Source organism: Callospermophilus lateralis, chromosome 18 (assembly GCF_048772815.1).
Source record: "Callospermophilus lateralis isolate mCalLat2 chromosome 18, mCalLat2.hap1, whole genome shotgun sequence".
NCBI lineage: Eukaryota > Metazoa > Chordata > Mammalia > Rodentia > Sciuridae > Callospermophilus > Callospermophilus lateralis.
In genome coordinates, this window is record NC_135322.1 from 18,445,767 (window position 1) to 18,468,612 (window position 22,846).

The window sequence follows — 22,846 nt, forward strand, 5'->3', positions numbered from 1 at the left end:
TGTTATTAGTGTTTGTATGGTATGTCTTTTCCCTTGCTATATTTCACTGAATCTCTTATAAACCATCATTAAGTTGGGTCATTCTCATTCTCTTTTTTTTCCAGTCTGTTAGTGTCTCCTTTTTTCTTTTAAAAATTTTTTCAAAAATTTGTTCTAATTAGTTATTCATGACAGCAGAATGCATTTTGACACATTGTACACTAATGGAACACAATTTCTCACTGCTCTGGCTGTACATGGTGCACAGTCACACTGGTGGTGTAATCATACATGTATATAGGTAAGTCTCCTTATTTGGGGGCCGGGGAGGGGCAGTAACTGGGAATTGAACTCAAGGGTACTGGACCACTGAACCACATCCCCAGCTCTATTTTGTATTTTTAAATTTAGAGGCAGGGTCTCTCTGAGTTGCTTAGCACCTTGCTTTTGCTGGGGCTGGCTTTGAACTTTGGATCCTCTCGCCTGAGCCTCCCAGGCTGCTGAGATCATATGCATGTGCCACTGCACCCATCACAATATCTCCTTTTAAACTGGAATAATTTCTTTATTTTGTTAAAAGAGAGAGAGAGAGAGAATTTTTTAATATTTATTTTTTAGTTATCGGCAGACACAACATCTGGAATAATTCCTTTATAATTCACATAGCAGATCTTTAACAAGCCTAAGTTTGACATGTGTAATAAAATATCCTCCTAGTTTTACGCTAATTGTAAGGTTCATATGCATGTCTTCTAATTCTTTATTAAACAGTGATTAAGAATTAATTTGTACAAAACACTGGAGATTTAAGACAATCATTAAAATAACTGGTTGCACGTTTAATCAACTAAAATGTATACAATTGTCTCCATCTTGCCCCTAAGAGTATTATGCAGAAAGATGCATAATACCAGTAAACCCGTTTCAATTTTTTTCTTTTTCTTTTTTTTGGTATTGGGGATTAAACTCATGAGTGTTTAACCACTGAGCAACAACCCTAAACCTTTTCATTTTGAGGCAGGGTCTCACTAAGTTACTTAGGGACTCACTACATTGCTGAGGCTGGCCTTGAACTTGCAATTCTCTTGCCTCAGCCTCCCAAGTTGCTGGGATTACAGGCATGAACCATTGTGCCCAGCTGCAAACTATCGTTTTATACACTTAATTTTCAGGATTATTACCTTGTACAAGTGTTATAGAAGGGAGCAGGCAGACAACATAGCACTTGCCCAGCACGTGTGAGGCACTAGGTTCGATCCTCAGTACCACATTAAAAAAAAAAAAAAAATACATAAAATAAAGGTGTGTCCATGTACAACTAAAAAAATTAAAAGATATTTTATATAATTGTACCATCATCAATTTGTATCATTAACACTACTTGAGTCATTTTTTTTGACTGTAGTAGTAAGTTCTCATTGTCTATTCATCAGTGGTAGCATATGGAAATGTGTTTTGATGCTTCATTTATTGAGGTACTTAATTTTTCATATGTGTCCATAAATAAGGGCAATAATGATCTAATCTCTGTACATAAGAATTATTTTACCTGGGGCTGTAGCTCAGTGGAAGAGCATTTGCCTACCATGTGTGAGGCACTGGGTTTGTTCCTTAGCACCACATTAAAAAATTAAATAAAATGAAGGCACCCTGTTCATCTAACACTTCAAAAAGATACTAAGTCGATCTGTCACTTATTCTTTTTAATGTATGAGAGTATCTGTTTCCTCACAGACTTCCCAAGAGTATGTATTTAAAATTCTGGCATTCTATCAAAATGATGTCTCAGTGTAGAACTGAGATGTACATATATATTTTAACTTTTTTTTTTAATACAACCAAGATCAAAGCATCTTTTTCACATGTTTAAGGACCATTTGTATTTCTTTTTCTGTGAACTGTAATAAGTCACAAACCCTTGCTCCAGTTTCTGTTGGACTGCTGCCTTTTACTTTAAAAAGCTCTCTCCAAAATATATTAAGATAAAATAGTGACAAGTTACAATAGTATTAGAGATGGGTCCTAATGTATGATTTTTTTTTACTTCATCATGGTATGAAAGCGAACTCATTCAGAAGAAACTGTACTTTAAATTTTGATATTTTCTCAGGTTACCAGATGCAATGACACTCTCTTATGATGCTTAGTGGCAGCAGCAAGCTGCAACCCCCAGTCAGCCTCTGATCACAAGAGTAAATCACCCATACTCTACAGCGTATGGTGTTGTCAATTTTTTTTTATATTTAATTTTGTGTCTTCCCATCCCAGTATGTCTAAATGCCCATCTCTGTGTGTATATAAAATATCTAACATTTTATTATAAAACAGGCTTTATGGGCTGGGGTCGTGGTAGGGCACTTGCGCAGCATGTGTGAGACACTGGGTTCAATTCTCAGCAGCACATATAAACAAATAAACAAAGGTCCATCAATAACTAATAAAGTATTAAAAACAAAACAAAACAAAAAACAGGCTTTGTGTTAAATGATTTTGCCCAACTATAGGTGAATGTCACTGTTGTGAATATGTTTGGGTAGGATAAGCTAACCTATGATGTTTGGTAGGGTAGGTGTATGAAATGCATTTTTGACTCACACTATTTTTGACTTAATGTTTACTGTGATATAAGCCTATAATAAACTGAGGAGCATCTGTATATGAAAATTTTAATGGAAAAGACTTTCCTTATCACATAGCAATACAGTAATCCTAATTCATTTAATCTTCCTTCTAAAAATCAGAGTATTAGCAACTGAAAAAAAGGAGGCTTAGATTAAAATCTGGCTTTATTTGTTCCAACATAAACTATATCTGAATTAATTCTTTTTCCTAAAAACATCTACCACCCTTGATCAATGCTAATTTCATTTATTTAGCAATTTCTAATATATAGTTTCCTAATTAGCCACGCCACAAATATCTTTATCAATATGGAAATCAACCATTCAAAAATAGTCTGGCACTGCAAAAACCAAACAACACTGAACTGCAAACCATAATATCAATAATAATACATACTTAATAAGATAAAAGTGCCTGGTGTGGTGGTGCATGCCTATAATCCTGGCAGCTCAGGAGGCTGAGGCAGGAGGATCACGAGATCAAAGCTAGCCACAGAAACTCAGTGAGGGGGCTGGGGTTTTCGCTCAGCGGTAGAGGGTTTGCCTAGCACATGCGAGGCCCTGGGTTGGATCCTCAGCACTACATATAAATAAGTGAAATAAAGGTAGTGTGTCCAATTACAACAACAACAACAAAAAAAAATTTAAAAAAAAAATAAAAAAGAAACTTAGTGAGGCCCTAAGCAACTCAGCAAGACCCCATCTCAAAAAAGATAAAAGCTTTTACAAGGAATAGATATTATACAAGGAATAGATATTGTACCCAAATGGAGGTACAGTCCTTAAAGAGGGACAGAAATAGTTATTACACTGATGGTATGTGTTAGATCCTGTGTGTGGATCTAACACATACCAGGTATGTGTTAAAATTTTCATACCTATTAAGCCAAGCAAACATAAGAAATAAAAACAATGATGATTCTCATGTTAGCCTACTATTTAATTTAGTGAAAGGACTCTCAAAAAGAACAATACAGGGTTGGGATATAGCTCTGTGATGGGGCACTTGCCTACCATGCATCCCTGGGGTTTGATCCGCAGTACTGTCAAAAACAAACACACACACACACACACACACACACACACACACACACAATCAAAAATTAAAACTGCCTGTATAAATAATGCTGATCTTACAACCTGAATAGGATTAGGAAATTCATGGACCAAAGTTACTACTGCAGATTTTACCTATCCAAGAATTAAGTATAAAAGGAAATAAATATTTAAAATTTTTAATCCTGAAAAATGTTAAACTTATGTTAAAATCAAATATTAATACATTCCTCTAGACTCACCAAATGCTAACATCCTGCCATGCCTACTCCATTTTTCCATTTCTTTATTTCTCAAAATGCTACTAGTCTTTTCCTCAGATAAGTTACAAATTAATTTGACCAGTCACCCTTGAATATTTCAGAACCATTTCTTCAAAACAAAGACATTTTCCTATGTGGTTAACAACACCATTACTACATTTAAGAAAATCAACAGCAATAATACCAATCAACATTTAGCCCACACTCAAAAGTTCCTCAGTGGTCCTTAAAATATTCTTTAGATTGTTTCTCAGACTCAAGATCCAATAATATATTGCATTTGGATGATACCTCTCTTCAGGCTCCCAGTCTGAAACAGTTTTGCTGTCTTTCTTTGGGTTTTTCCTTTGACAAATCTCAGTAATTGTTTTGAAGAACATCCCATCATCTGAATACATTAGATTCTGTATTTTCAGCAAGAACACCACCAAGGTTATATACTCCTCCCTTCCCCATCAATTATCACATCAGGAGACACAAAATTCTTTTTTTTAAGAAATATATATTTTTAAGTTTAGATGGACACACTATCTTTATTTTTATTTTTATGTGGGCTGAGGATCGAACCCAGGTCCTCACACATGCAAGGCAAGCGCTCTAACACTCAGCTACAATCCCAGCCCAGGAGACACAAAATTCTTTACAAAATTATTTAACTAATGCAATGCTAAACTTGACAACTTGGTTAAGATGGTAACCACTAAAATCTAATAAAGGAACATTTCTCTCCCTTTGTAATTAGTAGGTAAGCAAAGAATTATACTTTAAGAACATTTTAATATCCTGTTCCAACACCTTTTACCCAATGATTTTAGCATCCACTGCTAATTTTTGCTTATTATTATACTGGAATTTACAAAATGGTGGTTTTATCTATACAGATTGAGTATCCCTTATCTAACATGCTTGGAACTAGAAGTGTTTTGAATTTCAGATTTTTTTAAATTTTGAATATTTGCATATAAATAATACCTTGAGGATGGGACCCAAGTCTAAATATGAAATTTGATCATGCATACAGTCTAAAGGTAATTTTTAGATTTTGGAGCATTTCAGATTAGGGATACTTAACCTTCACTAACACTCATTTATTAGAAAGCATTTTTCTGTTAAAAAAACAAAACAAAACAAGGGGCTAGGGATGTGGCTCAAGCGGTAGCGCGCTTGCCTGGCATGCGTGCGGCCCAGGTTCGATCCTCAGCACTACATACAAGGATGTCGTGTCCGCCGAAAACTAAAAAATAAATATTAAAAATTCTCTCTCTCTCTTAAAAAAAAAAAAAAAAAAAAGTTCCAGGAATGCTTAACCATGAGCCACATCCCCAGTCCTTTTTATTTTAAGATAGGGTTGTGCTAGTTGCTTAGGGCTGAGATTATAGGTATGTACTACAACAGGTGTCTCTTTTTATTTTCAAGGGGTCCTGGTTCCTTTTAATGGGAAATGTTATTTAGAAACCAGGAGCTGGTCTACATATTCTCTGCTCTGGTGGCATTGCTTCCAGGTTTTCTATGAACAAAGCCAGGAAATAACTATTTAAAAAAATGAGTTGAGGGGCTGGGGATGTGGCTCAAGCGGTAGTGCGCTTGCCTGGCATGCGTGCGGCCCGGGTTCGATCCTCAGCACCACATACAAACAAAGATGTTGTGTCCGCCGATAACTAAAAAATAAATATTAAAATTCTCTCTCTCTCCCTCTCTCATTCTCTCTTAAAAAAAAAATAAATTAAAAAAATTAAAAAATGAGTTGAGACTCATACCTTTAATTCACATTCAATACCACAGAGTTCTTTCTCAACTTTTTCCTTTCCATTATTTGTATCTCCCTTCTCCACAGTAAAAACAGTTTCCCAACAACAATATTACTCATTTGCACTATCCTATAATATAAATAAAATTGCTTAAGAATTAACAATAGCAATAACACTACCAATTATAGACCTAAGTTAAGATGTCATTCCATTTGTTCTTGAAATACATCCTAATGACTGTTAAGTTATTCAAATAAATTTTCTTCCCTCTGTGTGGTTATGTCATCAATTTGCTATATAGTTAGCATCTGTCGTTTCTGTTTATGTCCAGTTTTATTTTATTTTTTGGGGTACCGGGGATGGAACTCAGGGGCACTTGACCACTTAGTCAAATCTCCAGCCCTATTTTGTATTTTATTTAGACAGGGCCTCACTGAGTTGCTTAGTACCTCGCTGTTGCTGAGGCTAGCTCTGAACTCAAAATCCTCCTGCCTCAGCCTCCAGAGGTGCTTGGGATTACAGGCATGTGCCATCACGGCCCAGCTTTATAACCAATTTTAGAGTTTGTTTTTTTCCCTCAATCTTTTTTTGTGAATAAATAAAACATTTACATACACAAAAAGTCTATTTAAAAAAGTATAATCATAGGAAGAAATTAAGTTAATTTTAACAAAACTCGGGAATGAGTTTTAAGAAAAACATGAAACTATATTTATGATTCTCTAGGAATCTCTAAATAATTTCAGTGGAACTAAAAAGATAAATGGCTAAAACTTGAGATTTGAATTTTTTTTTCTTTTTTCATTACTGGGGATTGAACTCAGGGGGGCTCAACCACTGAGCCACATCCCCAACCCTATTTTGTACTTTATTTAGAGACAGGTCTCAAAGTTATTTATTTTATTTTAAAAAATATTTAACTTTTCAGTTGTAGATAGACACAGTATCTTTATTTTTATGTAATGCTGAGGATCGAACCCAGGGCCTTGCACGAACTAGGCGAGCGCTCTATCACTGAGCCCTCAAAGTTATTTCTTTTTTAATGGTGCTGGAAATTTGGGGGGAATCAAACCTATGGTTTCATACATAACAGGCAACTGAGTCATTCTTTACTGTGGGAATTCAACAAAGACATACTTAAAAATCATTAGCAGCCCTTTTTATTTTTTATGTTGAGACAGGGTCTTGCTGAGTTGCTGAAGCTGGCCTCAAACTGGCCTCCTGAGTCACCCTGGGATTACAGGTGGTGTGTACCAAAGTGTCCAGATGCTTTTAATAATTATAAGCAGGGGGGGGCTGGGGATATAGCTCTGTTGTTAGAGTGCTTGCCTCGCATGTACAAGGCCCTGGGTTCAATCCTCAGCACCAAAAAAAAAAAAAAAAAAAAAAAAAAAAAAAAAAAAAAAAAAAAAAAAAAACCCCAACCTATGCCAGGCTTCCTGTATATTCTCACTGCAGTTGCCCCTTACTCCCAGCAGAGCCTCACACATGCTAGGCAAGTGCCCTTCCATTGAGGTAGACCCCCATCCCCTCTCATTAGTTTTATGTTTCAAAAACATTGTTACAAGAGAGCACTAAGCCCTCAAATATACCAAGTGTGGACATCTCTCACAGTTAGCTTTTAACAGATATCCATACTAATATCCCCTTTTGGAAAATTCAATCCATTTGAAAAAAATATTCATCTTAAATGGATGTATGTATATTACATGAATTTAAAATAAACTTTAAAGGAATCTGCTAATTGGATACATCCAGTTTTACAATGGGATTATTCTGAAAATTGACCTCCATGAAACCACTGGTCATTGAAAAGACTAAGACTTTAAAAAATAATCACCATGTGTTTAACATCATGGAACAAAGTTACAAAAGAAACATCAAAACATTTTTAAAAGTTTGTGGTTAAGTTTTCTTATACCTTTGTGGTAAGGAAAAGGAAATTATGAGGGAAAAGAAAAGCATCACATACCAACACCAACAGCACCAAACTGCTGCCCGACTAATGAACTTGGACTGAACTGACTGTATGTTGGCATCCTTCCAAAAGGTCCATAGGAACCCACTGACTGGAATGAAGAAGTAGATGAACCTAGTGAGGACTGAAAGAAAATCATGGGTTATTTTCCTAAGCAACATGAATATAACGGAGAGAAATTCAGTTTTTTAAAACTTTCAAGTATTAGATTATAACTACTAGTATAAAAGCAATTACCATGACTTATTTATTTAGTATTAACAACAGCTGAACAACCTCCCTTAATATTTGTGCATTATGTACCAATTATACTCAATGGGAATTACAAACACTTTTTTCTACAAAAAAATCATCCTGTGATTTAAGAGTTTTACAGCAGATTTAGGAAAGAATAAATGAAAAGTGAGTAAGTAAAGTAACTTTGTTTAAGGAAAAATTGCATTCAGTAATACTGGATGTACTGAAAGAAGTAACACATCTTGTTAGGTCGGTGGTGGCGACTTAGTAGCAACTTAGAACAAAGCAGTCTGCGCCTGAAAAGAACATCAATCAGATGCCAGCGGAAACGCCTGTCAATCAGCAGGACCCCCCTGGCCAATCCTGGGGTTCAGCCAACTCCCCTGACCAACTCCAAGGGGGCAAGGGACCCTAGAAACACCTTTTCCTGTCCCAAGCCCTTCCCTTCCTGCTGTAAGCCCCATAAAAGTCTAGTCCAGTCCAGATTCCACGTGGTTTCTCCTCAGACCCTTCCCCTATCCCCTCTGTGGGTCTGATCGAGTTCCATCGAGAGTAATATCTTAATAAAGCCTGTTCAGCGGCCCTTTTAAATCTGCCTCCTTTGGCCGCTGCCTGCCTTGTCTGATCTGACACATCTCACTTGTGATTTTCCTTTTATTTTCAACCATTTGAGGATTACTATTAAATTCATAGGAATGACATGCAGAAACCAACATATCCCACACAAAACATTTTTACAGGCAATTATATTAAGTTGAGGAAGATTTTTTATATAAATCTTAACTTATCAAACCTATAATATATTTAATACATATATATTTTATTAATTTATTATAAAATACTCCATAAATAAATATGAATGTACTGAAGGCTCCTGGATATAAGGTCATTTTTTAAAAATTTCTAGTTGTAGATGGACATAATACTTTTATTTTATGTATTTATTTTTATGTGGTGCTGAGGATCGAACCCAGTGCCTCACACATACTAGGCGAGCACTCTACCACTAAGCCACAACCCCAGCCCAATATATAAAGTCATTTATGGGAAGATCTTTATCTTGTGTTCACTATTAATATCAACTGTATGCTAGGAACTCAATAAGTACTGCTGAATGGATAAAATGAACAAGTTGAAGATTCTGATGGTTGGAAGAAGTTATTCAACACCATTTTGATTTGTGCTCTCTTCATTTTTCTCCCTCTCCAAAACTGATTTAACTCAAATAACTGGTCGCTACAGAATTATCAAAGATATATGTAGGGTTGGGGTTGTAGCTTGACTTGCAAGCCCTGGGTTCTATCCTCAGCACCACATAAAAATAAATAAATAAAAATAAAGATATTATATCCATGTACAACTAAAAAAAATATTTAAAAAAAAGACATATATAAGGGGGCTGGGGTTGTAGCTCAATGGCAGAGCACTTGCCTAGCATGTGTGAGGCACTGGTTTGATCCTCACCAACACATATAAAATAAATTAATAAATAAAGATATTTTATGTCAGTCTACAACTAAAAAAAATTTTTAAAAAGATATATATAAGGACAATAAATAAAATAACACCAGTCTTTAATGTGGGCAGCTATTTTACAACACTTTTGCAAAACCTTGTAGGGAAGGGGAGCTTGCTATATGAAGATGACTTGTTTTCTATTTAAGACTTTATCTGTTAAATAAGCCAAAAAAGAAAATTTTGGTTCATCATTCTGTATTCTTTATTCACTTTTCCCATTTATCTCTTTTGTCACATAAGCTGACTCTTAACTATTCATGGAACACTAAATAAATACCTGTTTAATAAAGAAATTTGACCAAGGCTATAAATGCCAGTTTTGTTATTTTCAGTATTATTGGTTATATTTAACTTTTCCTTATAATAAAGCACACTTTTATAATAATTAAAAAAAAAAAAAAAGAAAAGAATGTGTAGCGGGGGCGGGGGCTGGGGTTGTGGCTCAGTAGGAGTGCACTAGCCTAGCATGTGCAAGGCCCTGGGATTCTCAGAACCGCATAAAAATAAGTAAACAAAATAAAGGTATTGTGTCCAACGAAAAAATATTAAAAAAAAAAAAAAAAAAAAAAAAGAATGTGTAGTGGAGGTGAAGCATCTCCCATCTATCTGGTGACTTCTTGAAGTACAGAATTCACCAATTTATCCTTATATACTCAAAGGGTTATGGTGGAATAGAACTTAATGCAAATAACCTTCTATTTTTAACAGGAATTTAGAAAATACTTAATTTAGAATTATATAGAATTGTTTTCCTTAGGAACCAGAACTTTTTATTTGTATTTAAAGCACTGTTTATTCTTTATAACAATTCTTACTCTTGCATATGAACAACTGCTAGACAAGAAAGGCAGGAAGAAAAAAGTGTCTGTGTCTTGGCTGGACAGGGTGGGTATCACATGGGAAGAGAAGACAGGAGGATTGCCAAGTTCTATACGCTATCAAAAAAGTTGGGGGTGTGGGGAGGTGTGGGTGTGTAGCTCAGTGGTAGAATGCCCTTGCATTAATCCCTAGTAAAACACACACACACACACGAAAGAATGTATCTTTTCTTTCTCCATCTAAAAAATTTACATTTTTTTGGAGATTACATCACACTTCTTACCCTAAGAAGAAAACTTTAAAATGGAGGGATAGATAAGACTGGAGAATTTTTCACAGTTTATGCTGCAAGAGCACATTTTATTCAAGGGAAAAACAGTGAATAAATAAACAGTGAATAAAGAAAAAGGTCCTTTTCTCTCTTCATTTAAATATCATATTCAATTTTATATTTTCTGTAGAAGAGTTTATTAGATATTATCCTTTAATAGCTGGAAGTAAAAAAAAAACTGAACAAGTATATTTTATTAAAAAAAATTTTTTTAGTTGCAGTTGGAAATAATATCTTTATTTTATTTATTGTTATGGGGTGCTGAGGATCGAACCCAGAGCCTCGCACATGCTAGGCGAGTGCTCTACCGCTGAGCGACAACCCCAGCCCCTGAACAAGTATATTTTAAGTGACAAAAACTTAAGCAAGAAGAAAATGAATTCAGAAGGAAAATCATGGGAGAGCCACAACTTTTAATCAGCTATGCTCTCATATAAATGTATTTTTACATAAAAATAAGTAAACAAAATAAAGGTATTGTGTCCAACTAAAAAATAAATATTAAATATTCTTTTGTTAGGGCAAAATTCAGAAAGCTTTTGTTTCCAATGAACATGTAAACATATACTGTAATGGATAGCTTTAATTAATAATTTATAATTGTTTACATATTGTATGCTTCTATTTTTAATAAAATATGCAAATTACCAGTTTCTTTTTCTGAGAATACTAGAGTTGTTTTTTATTTTGGAAATTGAAGAACTTGTCTATGTTTAAAAAATCCTTTTATATTTATGCTATCTTATTATATACCAGTGCACATCATACAATATATATTGTGACTTGGCATTTTCCTCCCATTAAACCTAATAATTTTTACTTAAGAGTAGCTATCATCACCCTAGTTTGTAATATAAATCATTATCTGAATAGTGTAGTGTTATAGAGCCCTGGATTCTGGAGCCAAATTGCCTGGGTCTATTCAAATAATTCTTTCTCAACTTCCTTACTTGTAAAAGTAAGAAAAATTATGGATCAAACTCAGAGGGTACATGAGGACTGATTTTATGAACAGTGCTTGTGCTTTGAATAGAGTATCTTCTAGAGTTAGCTTATTTCTTATTTAGTCCAATTTACAATCCAAATAGAAAAATCCAGGTAAGAACATTATCTAGGTAATTTTAGGTATCCAGGCAACTTTGAAATGGTAAATTACACATTCAACTAGCAGAGGCAAATCAAGGGTTATATTATGCATGTGTGCAAAGTTTACTTGTATTCCAAGACAATTTATTATCAGTTACCTGAACGATAGCTGGGTCCTGAGGCAAAGAACATTGTGGTTTTGGTGGCTCACAAACGGTGAGATCTTTAATATCACTCCCACGGAATATAATATATTCAAAGACTTCATCTCGAGGTGGTATAGGACGATCTGTTGGTCTGTCTTCTGTACCAAAGGATCGAACTGTTGAGAAAATAAAGACATGAGATGTGCTACTAGTCATCATATTCACACATTCAGGTAGCTCCTCTTAGTACTGTTCCAAGTATCAAGCTGCAGTTTCGAAGTATCATGTCAGAAGGTATTCATTGATTTGTAAATATCATTTTTTTTAAGAGGACAACAGTGGGTTTTGCTTAAGCTAAATGTACTTGATTTAAAAGATTATCAGAATTATGAGGTTGTGTTCTTCCTATGTTTATATTTACCTTTATTTATGGTGACTATGGAAAGGTATTTAAATGTCCTTCCTTGCACTGTTGATGTAATGTCCCCATTCAGCAAAATAATTATTTTCAAACTTATGTCATACTTCTTGTTTAGGAGGGGGGTGGCAACAAAGATTTTTCCAGCCTACAAAGTCCTGTTTGATCTTTTTTTTTTTTTTGAAGGTAACAATTACTTGGTTAGCAAAAAGTTCTCTAGAAGCTAGAATGAGCAACTGTCAGTTATTCAGCCTCATAGGACAGTCTGAAACTCCAGAGTTATCTAAAATATCTACTGTATTATTAAGACATATTATTTTGAGCACTACTCAAAGTTAAACTGTGGACCACCTGCAACAGGGTAAACTGGCTGTAAATAAAGATTTTGACAAAATTAGACATTCTGGGGACAGAGTCCAGAAAAACGCATATTAAACCAACCCCCTGAGTCTTTAATGATTATTTAATTTTCAGGTTCACTGCCTTTAAGAATTCTGAAAAATGTATCCAAGCCAGGTGCAGTGGCACATGCCTGTAATCCCAGCAACTCGGGAGGGCTGAGGCAGGAACATTACTAGTTCCAGATCAGCCTTGGCAACTTAGTGAGACCCTGTCACAAAATAAAAAAACAAAAAGGACTGAATGTAGCTCAGTGGTAGAGCAGTTATCTATTACACAGAAGGCCCTGGGTTTAATCCCCAGTATTGCTCCCCTTCCCAAATCATTCAAAATCAGATTGAATTAGTCCAATCTGGAAGACCAAGCCCAGAATCCACATGTAGCATACTCCCTGTCCACTCTAAGTCCGGAGAAATCTTCACTACTATTCCCTAACTTAGAAGGGGACTGGAATGTAGGTGTCATAAGTGAAAAGGTGTTGAATGCCCCAGTAGAGCTACCCTTCTCCTAAAGGCCAAACAATCTTTAAACAGCCAGGAGGAAGTGACAAGGAGGCTGAAGAAGAGAAAAGTGGGCTAAGACAGTAACAAATAAATCTAATTCAGCCTCATTCTGGAGCACAGAGAAAAATCAATGGCTCTTGTACAAAAATCACAGAGAAGTTCTATTAGGTCTTCTAAGGCCTAACCAAACCATTCAAACTATATCCAAGTAAATTCAGAATGAATTAGAAAAGAATCTGTATTCCATATTCAGGCAAGCAGCTTATATTGGAATGTGTAAGGAAAAAAAGTATAAAGGGTATGGGAGAAAATTTTTACAGAAGAGATAGATAAAAAGAAGTAAAAGCAATGAATAAGGAGGGAAGAAAAAAACAATAACAGAAATAAAACATGGTTTTCGAAGATACATGAAAAATATTCAGGACTAATATTTATGGCAGCAAAGTAACAGCACAATATATGCATCAAGAACAAGTAACAGGTTGGGCCTGGTGGTGCACACCTGAATCCTGGCTGCTTAGGTAGCTGAGGAAGGAGGATCACAAGTTCAAGGTCAGTCTAGGCAACATATTAAAAGACTGTCTCAAAATAAAAAGGATTGGGGATATACCTCTGGGCTTAATCCCCAGTATTGCGGAAAATAAAACAAAACAAAACAAACAAGTCAATGCAGTAATATCAAGTCACTAAAAGAATAATTTGGAGAACAAGCAAAAAATGCAAAGAAAAAGTAAAAGGTAGTACAGTAATAAAAACAAGAGGTGATAGTTATGAAGATCCAAGAATTAACCAATGACCTAGTGACAACAGAATAAGAGAAAATATTAAAAACATACGATATGGGGATGAGAACGAAGCTCAGCAGTGGAGCACATATAATATGCTCAAGGATCAGGGTTCAATCACCAGGACCCTGCACCATCCCCTCCAAAATATAGGAAATGGATTATAAACTCATTCATGCATGTAATCGTACATGATGATTATTATGGCTCTAGAACAGAATGTAAATTTAGTAGTTACAGAAAGGGCTACAAAGTGTGACAAAACAATAATGCTATCACACAGCATTTTTAACAAAAACTGGGAAATTAAAACACAAAAACCACAAGTCTATAAACATATACTTCATCATGTTAAACAGGGAGTCACTTGATTAAAAAAAAATTTATTTTTTGATAGGGGCTGGGGATGTAACTCAGTGGTAGAGCACATGCTCAGCATGCTGAAGGCCCTAGGTTTGCTCTCCAGCATATTCCTCCCCACAAAAGCTAATAAATGGATTTGAAATTAAGGGTGTATTTCCCAAAACATCTTGGAAGAAAACCTTCCCAAGGCAGGCCCAGAAACTAGAATTTCTCTCCCCTTAAATAGGTCAGAGAGGGGCTGGGGTTGTGGCTCAGTGGTAGAGCACTCGCATAGCACGTGCGAGATGCTGGGTTCGATCCTTAGTACCACTTAAAAATAAATAAAATAAAGGTATTGTGCCCAACTACAACTAAAAATATATGAATGAATGAAAAAATGAATAAATAAATAAATAGGTCCCTAATCTTCCCCTGCCTTTAATCCTTTTGACCTACCCTTGTCTAAGACCTACCTCATTCCACGGGGGCCCTGCCCTGAACACTGCTGCACTGAGAGGCTAAGCAGATTGTTGGAACCACAGACCTTGCTTGTTTTTCTCATCCAACCTACTGGCATCAGACAATATTTTTTTTGCTTAATCTCATTTTGATACAGCTGCCCATGCTTTAATCATGCCTATGCAATAAAGTCTCCTTAAAATACCCCAAAGGACAAGGCTATAGCTGAACACATGTAGGTTTTCCTAGAGGATGGTGTATCCAGAGGGCATGAAAAGCTCCATGTCCCTTTTCCCATACTTTACCTATACATCTCTTTATCTGTCTTCTTTGTAACATCTGATATAATAAACCAATAGATGAGTTCTGTGGGCCACTCAAGCAAATTATCAAACCCAAGGAAGGAGTGGAAACCCCAATTTACAACTGGACAGAAGAAGCAATGGTAAAACCTGGGGTTTGGGACTAAGCCCTTAACCTGTGAGTGCTATTTCCACAGAATTAAATAGCAGATAGTGTCAGAATTAAATTAAATCCAGCTTGTGTCTGCTTTTACAGAGCTGCTTGCTTGCTGGAAGGAAGAAATCCCTAGGTTGTTAGGATCATGAAAGCCTTTTGTTGATTGTAGTGTAAAAGCAGAGGAAAAACAGAGCATGTGTTATTCTAAAAGACCTGGTAAAATCCAAAATCTACAGAGGCTGGTAACATTCCTTCTTGCTCACAGGAGGTCAGTCTTTGTTCTATTAAAGTTCTCCTCCACCTTTTAAGGTACAGGAGATTGAGCCCAGGGGTACTTAACCACTGAACAACATCTCTAGCCATTTTTAATTTTATTTAGAGACAGAGGCTTGGTAGGTGGCTTAGGGCCTTGCTTAGTTGCTGAGGCTGGATCCTCCTGCCTCAGCCTCCTGAGCAACTGAGATTATAGGTGTGGGACACAGCACCAGCTTGTTCTATTACAGCCTTTAAGGGTTTAGTGGAGGCCCATCAACATTTTATTTTGGGTAATCTAGTTACTCAAAACCTACACATTTAAACACTAATCTTATTCAAAAAATATCTTCTCAGAAAAATGGAGAATGCTTGATCTGTCTTCTTTGTAAACATCTGTTATAAGGCACTGTGGCCCACTGACACATAAAATTAAATATCATACAACTCTATTAAGTATGAAGTTATCTTTCTCCTCTGAAAATCATACTGCATTCTATCATTCTAGCTATACTTCCTCCTTCTAAAATTTAAAGATGCTCAGGAGAAAGATATGTATTTAAATCATCTTTGCAACTCCCACAGAATCTAACACAGTGCCCTACATATAGCAGACATCTGAATATTTCTTGAATAAATCCTAAAGTGGAAAGGTATTAAGTAAGCTATTTCCAAAAGTATTGAACAGTGTTTAATACAAAGGGAATTGGATTAAATTATACAATAAACCTACTTAGGATAAAATAAAAGAATGTGTTTTGAGCAAACTTCAGAAATAACAACCTCTTACATAGATGGTGCTGGCTGTTTAGGAGGAAGCCAGGCTATGCAGGATGTTAGCAGGTGCTGTAGTCTGGCTGGGCACAAAATAACCGAGCCACCACAAAGCCTTGTAGATTCAAACAGCAACTCTTTATTCCCGAACTCTCACTCTACTGACACTCTACTCTCACTGAACTCAAAAGGAACTCCAAAGGAGCTGGCGCCTGAGGCAGCAGGATACGCCCTAATCCCAGCAGGATCCACCCTAAACCTGGAGCCACCCTATTCCCAGCAGGATTCACCCTAATCCCTGAGCAGGGTCACCTTTCAACCAAAAATGCCATGCGTCATTCCTACTTGGCTATGGCTCTCAGCAAGCAGGGTGTTAGTGGGGTTGGAAACTTGTTTGCTATGTTTCAATTCTCTTTGCCACCCAATGAATCAAGAGGAGGATGCTTCAGCAGGGACTGTCATTGACCCCGGCTATATAAACATTAAAGAAAACGTATGTCTATGAAAAAATACAATAATGAAGATGATTAAAACCAGAAAAAAATACCTATTGCAGCATGTCCAGAGAGCATTAATCAATGTACAAGAATTAGGAGATGAAAAAATTCAGATCATCACACAAATGCTTGAATTAGTGGAAAATTGAGAAAGACAAATGGAGTTACATTTACAGTATCTCCAAGATCATGCTGAAAGTGAATGAGCCTCAGCACAAGCAAAAATGGATTCTAGCCAGCCAGAAAGAGCTTCAAGAAGATCCCATAGGTAGAGAACCAGTGAAAGTCATGATTTATGTTACAGACAAATGGGATCAAGACTGTGATGATCAGTCACCTAAAGAAAGAAAATCCAAGTCAGCCAAGAAAAAGAAATGCTCTAAGGTCATGTAGGAAAGATAAGCCTCGCCTACTGAATTTGCACTAGATCCCAATAACCTATACATCATTTATGTAACCACGTTTCTTGGGGGGGGGGGGGATGAGAGAACCTATAAAACAAAGAGGAATGGTATTGCCCAAAGTGCAGGGGGAGATAATGAGAAAACAACAGACTAAAGTACTGAAAAGACACAAAAGGAGAGAAGATTGAGGTAGTGATGGTCAATTCATATTTTCAAGGGTTTATATGTCTTTTATACAATTCATTTACTTTTAGAAAATATTTCAAGGTAAATTCAGAAGACTAAGGAATAATGTTTAATCATTAGTATTAATGGTGTATTAAAAGTTGTACTTAGGAAAAAAACTGGATGGCAACAGAATGTGGGTATTATATGCCAACAGTATTGTATAAAATTGTCTATATTTTGATTTAAAAAGCAACTGCAAAAGCATCAAGTCAGGAAAAAGGTTACAGTTGGTATTTCTCTTCTGACATTTACACAGAAGTCCAGCACTTGTTTTACTTCCAGTACTATACACTAATTCTTGCTGAAACCATCTGAAATATAGCAGATTTGGAATAAACCTATAAAAGTGAAAATTTAATATTTTTTAATTATTTAAATATTAAAAGAGCAATCATCTCTTCTACAGTGCAGACCCTTTGTACAGGCCCTGAAAATAAAGTGGTTGTGAACAAACATATATAATATTATGTATTATCACATATATAATACATAATATACAATATTATATATAATATATAAATATATTTTATAAAATATGTTATATATACATTTATTTACTTACTTGATTGAATGAACCCAGGGGCTCACATATGCTAGGCAATGAATGCTCTACTGATAAGCTACAACTCCACTCAATGGATTTTCTATTCAGGACCAGAGCTACACAAAAGGTTCCACAGGCCTGCTCTTTGAATTGCACCACAGTCTGCTTCTATAAAACCCCTTTTTCCCACAATCATAGGTTTAAGATCTTGCTCAACTAATGAGATTCTCTCACTTGCAATTTCACTAGCTTCCTCTTTCAGGTTAAGGAAGTATTCTTTATCCAAAATGCTTGGGACCAAATGTGTTTTAGATTTTGAAAAGTTATGTCCTGGGGATGGAACCTGAGTATAAATAAAAAAATTCATAAATGTTTCAAATATACCTTATACACATAGCCTAAAAGTAAATTTATATAGCACTGTTGGTATTGCATAAAATTGTCTATATTTTGACTCCAACCTGTTATTGGACTTCAGGTGTAAAAAGTTACAAATTTTTTATTTTCAAATTAGGGGTGCTCAAGCTATATACAGAGATTTACTCAGATATTAAAATATATATATATATACATATATACACAAACACATATACACACATATATATTTATTTTTTAGTTGTAGGTGGACACAATAACTTTTTTTATGTAGTGCTGAGGATAGAACCCTGTATCTCATGCATGCTAAGTGAGTACTCTACCTCTGAGCCACAACCCCAGCCCTTCTTTTTTTTTTTATTTTTAAATATATATATTTTTTAGCTGTAGATGGACACAATATCTTAATTTTGTTTGTTTATTTTTATGTGGTACAGAGGATCGAACCCAGGGCCTCATACGTGCTAGGAAAGTGCTCTATCACTGAACCACAACCCCAGCCTTCTCCTTCCTCGGGTACCAGGGATTGAACTCAGGGTGCTCTATCACTGAACTACCTCCCCAGGCTTTCTTTTTATTTTTTGCTACTAGCGTTTGAACCCAGGGGTGTTTAACCACTGAGCCACATCCCTAGCCCTTTTTATTTTGAGATATGGTCTCACCAAGTTGCTTCGGGTCTTGCTAAATTGCTGAGACTAGCTTTAAACTTGCAATCCGGCTGCCTCAGCCTTCTGAGCTGCTAGGATTAAAGGCATGTTCCATTGCACCTGGCATAGTCTTTTCATATTTCTTATTTTGAGACAGGGGTTTGCTAAGCTGCTGAAGCTTGCCTTGAATTTATTATATATGTATATGTATACACACACACACACACACACACACACACAATACCTTTATTTTATTTTTTATATGGTGCTGAGGATCAAACCCAGTGGCTCATGTGTGCCAGGAGAGCACTCGACCACGGAGCCCCTGCCCCAGCCCTTTTATAATTTATAATCCTATTGCCTCAGCCTCCAAAGTCACTGGGATTACAGGCAAGTGCCTCTGTGCTCAGCAATATATTCTTCTTAATCATAATAATTTCAGACAGCTTTAAGTGGACACTGAGGAGTGCAAGTAAGAATTTCAGGGGAATGACACAGAGAGAAATGTAAAACTAAAAGAGCAATTTTGAAATTTTAGATGGTGAGACAATAATGAAACAATAATTGTCCTGAAAACTTATTAGAAAGCAAAGATTTGTTTTTAACAAGGATCTCTTTGAAACCGTAGGTAACAGAGATCCTGAAAGAGAAAATTGATTTAGAAACCCATTTTAACTCATCTAAGAAAGTAAAACATTCTTCATGTTGTCATCAATTATTATTATATTGTCTTCCCCAATTAAAAACTTATCAAGTTGTTCAACTATACATTTTGTGACCAAGTAAAGTTTTCAGAAAAAAGTACTCTTCATGTGAGCAACAAATAGTTAATTTGCTAAAACAAGTGACACAACAGGGGAAAGATGTTGATATCTAGCTGCGAAACATACTAAAATAAAACTTGATAAGAACAAAACTAGTTTTAAGTCTACATTTCCTCTTTGTCAACTCTTAAAATAACTGACCTTATCATTGCCAACTTTCCCCTTTGCTTTCAATCAAATTTTATACGATGGTGTTGGAATAAACTAAAAGCTGGACTCTGAAATGTCACATTACCAGCTAAAAATTTTCTATGGCTCCCTACTATTTATCAAGAAAACTTGTTGGCCAGGTGTGGTGACACAGGCCTCTAATCCCAGTGACTTGGGAGGCTGAGGCAGGATGATCACAAGTTTGAGGTCAATCTCAGCAACCTGAGGAGGCTGTAAGCAACTCAGCGAGACCCTATCTCAAATAGCTAAGGATGTAGTTCAGTGGTTAAGCGCCAAGGGTTCAATCCCTGGTACCAAAAAACAACAACAACAAAAAAAAACCCCAAACAAACAAAAAACTTGTTAACCTGATATTTAAATGACAGAGTAAATGATGTATTATGTAAAAGGAAGCAAAATGAAAAGGGGCAGGGCTGAGTTGGTTATCTGACACGTTCTCATTGTCATTTGAAACTTCCACAGCTTTAGTTCTATCTTCTTTGTAAATTTTTTCTCAGTCAGCTGCATTTCTTCAATAATAGCCATGTAAAGAGCACTGAAATTCAAGGGATCCTTGTGGAAAGGCCTCAAATCTGAAGGGACTTGATTAAGAAAATGATAGCAAATGATGCAAGTATTATGGGCCAGGACAAGGGTTTATGCAGCTACAAAGACAAGGAGCTTTTTAGCTGTCTGTTTCCCTGATACACTACAGTATCTATGTGTCTAATTCTGACTTACCTGTCAGGCCACAGCTTAAATGCTGTCTTCAAGAAACTTTGTACTGCTCTCCTTTCCAGCATCTAGCATAAGGCTAGGATATAATCAGATGTACTTACTTAGTAAGTGCTAAATACTTCTCCTGAATGACAAATTATTAAATAGTATATGCAGATGAAAGGTGTAGGGGAGTTTGTATTTGCTGGTGCTTTTAGTATTACAGAAGAACCTGACAGGTGAAGGGGCACTCTAGACACATATGTAACATGAGGCCCCCAAAAGAATCAGAACAAGTAGAAGGATAAGGAGGCAAACCCCTGTTAAATTTAGGTTTTATCCATAAAGAAGTATGAAGTTATTTTTAAAATGTTGGGGGCTGGGGCCGTAGCTCAATGGTAGAGTGCTTGCCTCACATATGTGAGGCACTGGGTTGGATTCTCAGCACTACGTATAAACAAACAAATAAAAATCCATTAATAACTAATAAAATATTAAAATTAATGAGGACATCAGTCGGAGACAATGTAATTTTGAAAAAAAAAAGAAGTTCTTGAGAAATCACAGAGGAAGTTGAATATACAGCAAGAAATAAAGATTTCCTACATTATGAATAGTGATAGTAAAGACTGAGAAAGGGGACAGATATGAGAACAAGTCAGAATTAGCAGAGCATAGGAATATGCCAGAAGAAAAAACAGGAAAGACAGCATTTACTTAACATTTGGTGTGCATTTACTATAGCAGGTTTGATACCTTCCTTCATTGGTTTAGACATAAGCTAGGTACTGTAACATATATTAACTTAGGTAATCCTCACAAGGATTCTGTGTAGTGTAAGGGGCCATTACACTCATAAAGAATGAAAATAATTACAAGAATGAGGATTAAAGAAAACTGCATGAGGGTGGGATTGTGGTTCAGTAGCAGAGTGCTTTCCTAGCATGTTTGAGGCACTGGGTTCGATCCTCAACACCACATAAAAATAAATAAAGAAAAAGTTAAAAAGAAAGAAAACTTCATGAAAACCAAAGAAAGGTATGAGTGGTCTGTAATGAAACCCAAGAGAGACATCTAGGAAGTTTATAAATATACCAGTGAACAGACAGTTGGCTTATTTACAACGTTTCTTTTGGAAAAACTGGTGGACATATTTGGATCACATTTATACAGTTATAAAAGTAAAGACCATATTTTGATCATTCTTCAAAAAAAAAAAGTTTCTTTGACTATGTAAAACCTGAACTGAGATTTGCAGATGAAGAGAGACAGGGGCAGGGTGCAGTCCCTGAGGCAGAAAGATGTTTATAAAATGAAAATGGGAAAGTACAAGAGAAGCAATGGGCAGAACGTGTGGCATGAAATAAAGGTACCAAGGAGCAAGGTAAGAATTTCAGTTTTCCTAAGAACTAAAAACCACTAAAAGATTTCAAAGGAAGTGACATGATTTTGTGAAGATTACTTGTGGGCCAGATAAGAGCTGACAGAGGTCTGGGTCAGGGTGGTTATGGTGAAGATGCAGCGAAGAGAGGGAGTCAAAAAGAATTTAGGAGGTAAAATCAAAAGGAATAGAAGGGGTCTGGGGTTATAGCTAAGTAGTGGAGCACTTGCCTGGCAGGTGTGAGGCACTGGATCTGATCCTCACACAGCACAACATAAAAATAAATAAATAAAGGTATTGGGTTCATCTACAATTAAAAAAAATAAGGAAAACAGGAATAGTAAGATTGACTGTATATGAGGTTTCAGGAAAAGGGGCAGATTTTACATGTCTATTTGAGTACTCATTGTTCATTCAAAGGTAGGAGGCTAGATCATTTTCTCAGAAGTTCTGCCAAGTTCACAGCTTCTAAGCATTGTCATTTAACTTCAAGTAAGTATATTCATTGATATATTTTTCCTGGGGTGAGGAAAAAAAAGTATGGCTATCAAGAACGTAGACTAGTTCTAGAATATTTTCTGTGGAACAACACACTAAGGGTACCATAAAACACATAAGTTAATAAATAATGGCAATAAAGAAATTTAACTGTGTTCTATTTTGGTTATTTGACTACTCAAAGGAAATAATCCCTTAAAACAGTGTCAAGTGTCTCTCCCATGTGCACTCAGTAAGTAATTGTTCAAAGAGGAATGAGGTATGCATTAAGAAATTGGACAGTGACTTAAATCACTGTTAAAAGAGCACAAATCAAATGTCAAAAACATTCATTCTAAACTTCCATTTGTAAATCTTGGTACATTAAAAAAATAGGGTTGGAAATGTGCTAAACTCATAGCAGTATTT

The 22,846-nt window shown here is 35.8% G+C and overlaps 1 protein-coding gene and 1 pseudogene across 4 annotated transcripts in view; one reads left to right on the plus strand and one right to left on the minus strand.

The window, feature by feature from the left end:
• The window catches only part of Lsm14a (LSM14A mRNA processing body assembly factor), a 62,895-nt gene that overhangs the window by 26,008 nt on the left and 14,041 nt on the right, over positions 1-22,846 (minus strand). For all 4 annotated transcript variants that reach the window (XM_076839557.2, XM_076839558.2, XM_076839556.2 and 1 more), the window contains exons 2-3: positions 11,795-11,958; positions 7,640-7,769 (exon numbers count right to left, since the gene is read on the minus strand). In XM_076839557.2, coding sequence (XP_076695672.2) covers positions 7,640-7,769; positions 11,795-11,958 — 294 coding nt within the window. The remainder of the gene's footprint in view (positions 1-7,639; positions 7,770-11,794; positions 11,959-22,846) is intronic.
• On the plus strand, positions 16,669-17,267 carry LOC143384121 (inhibitor of growth protein 2 pseudogene; annotated as a pseudogene).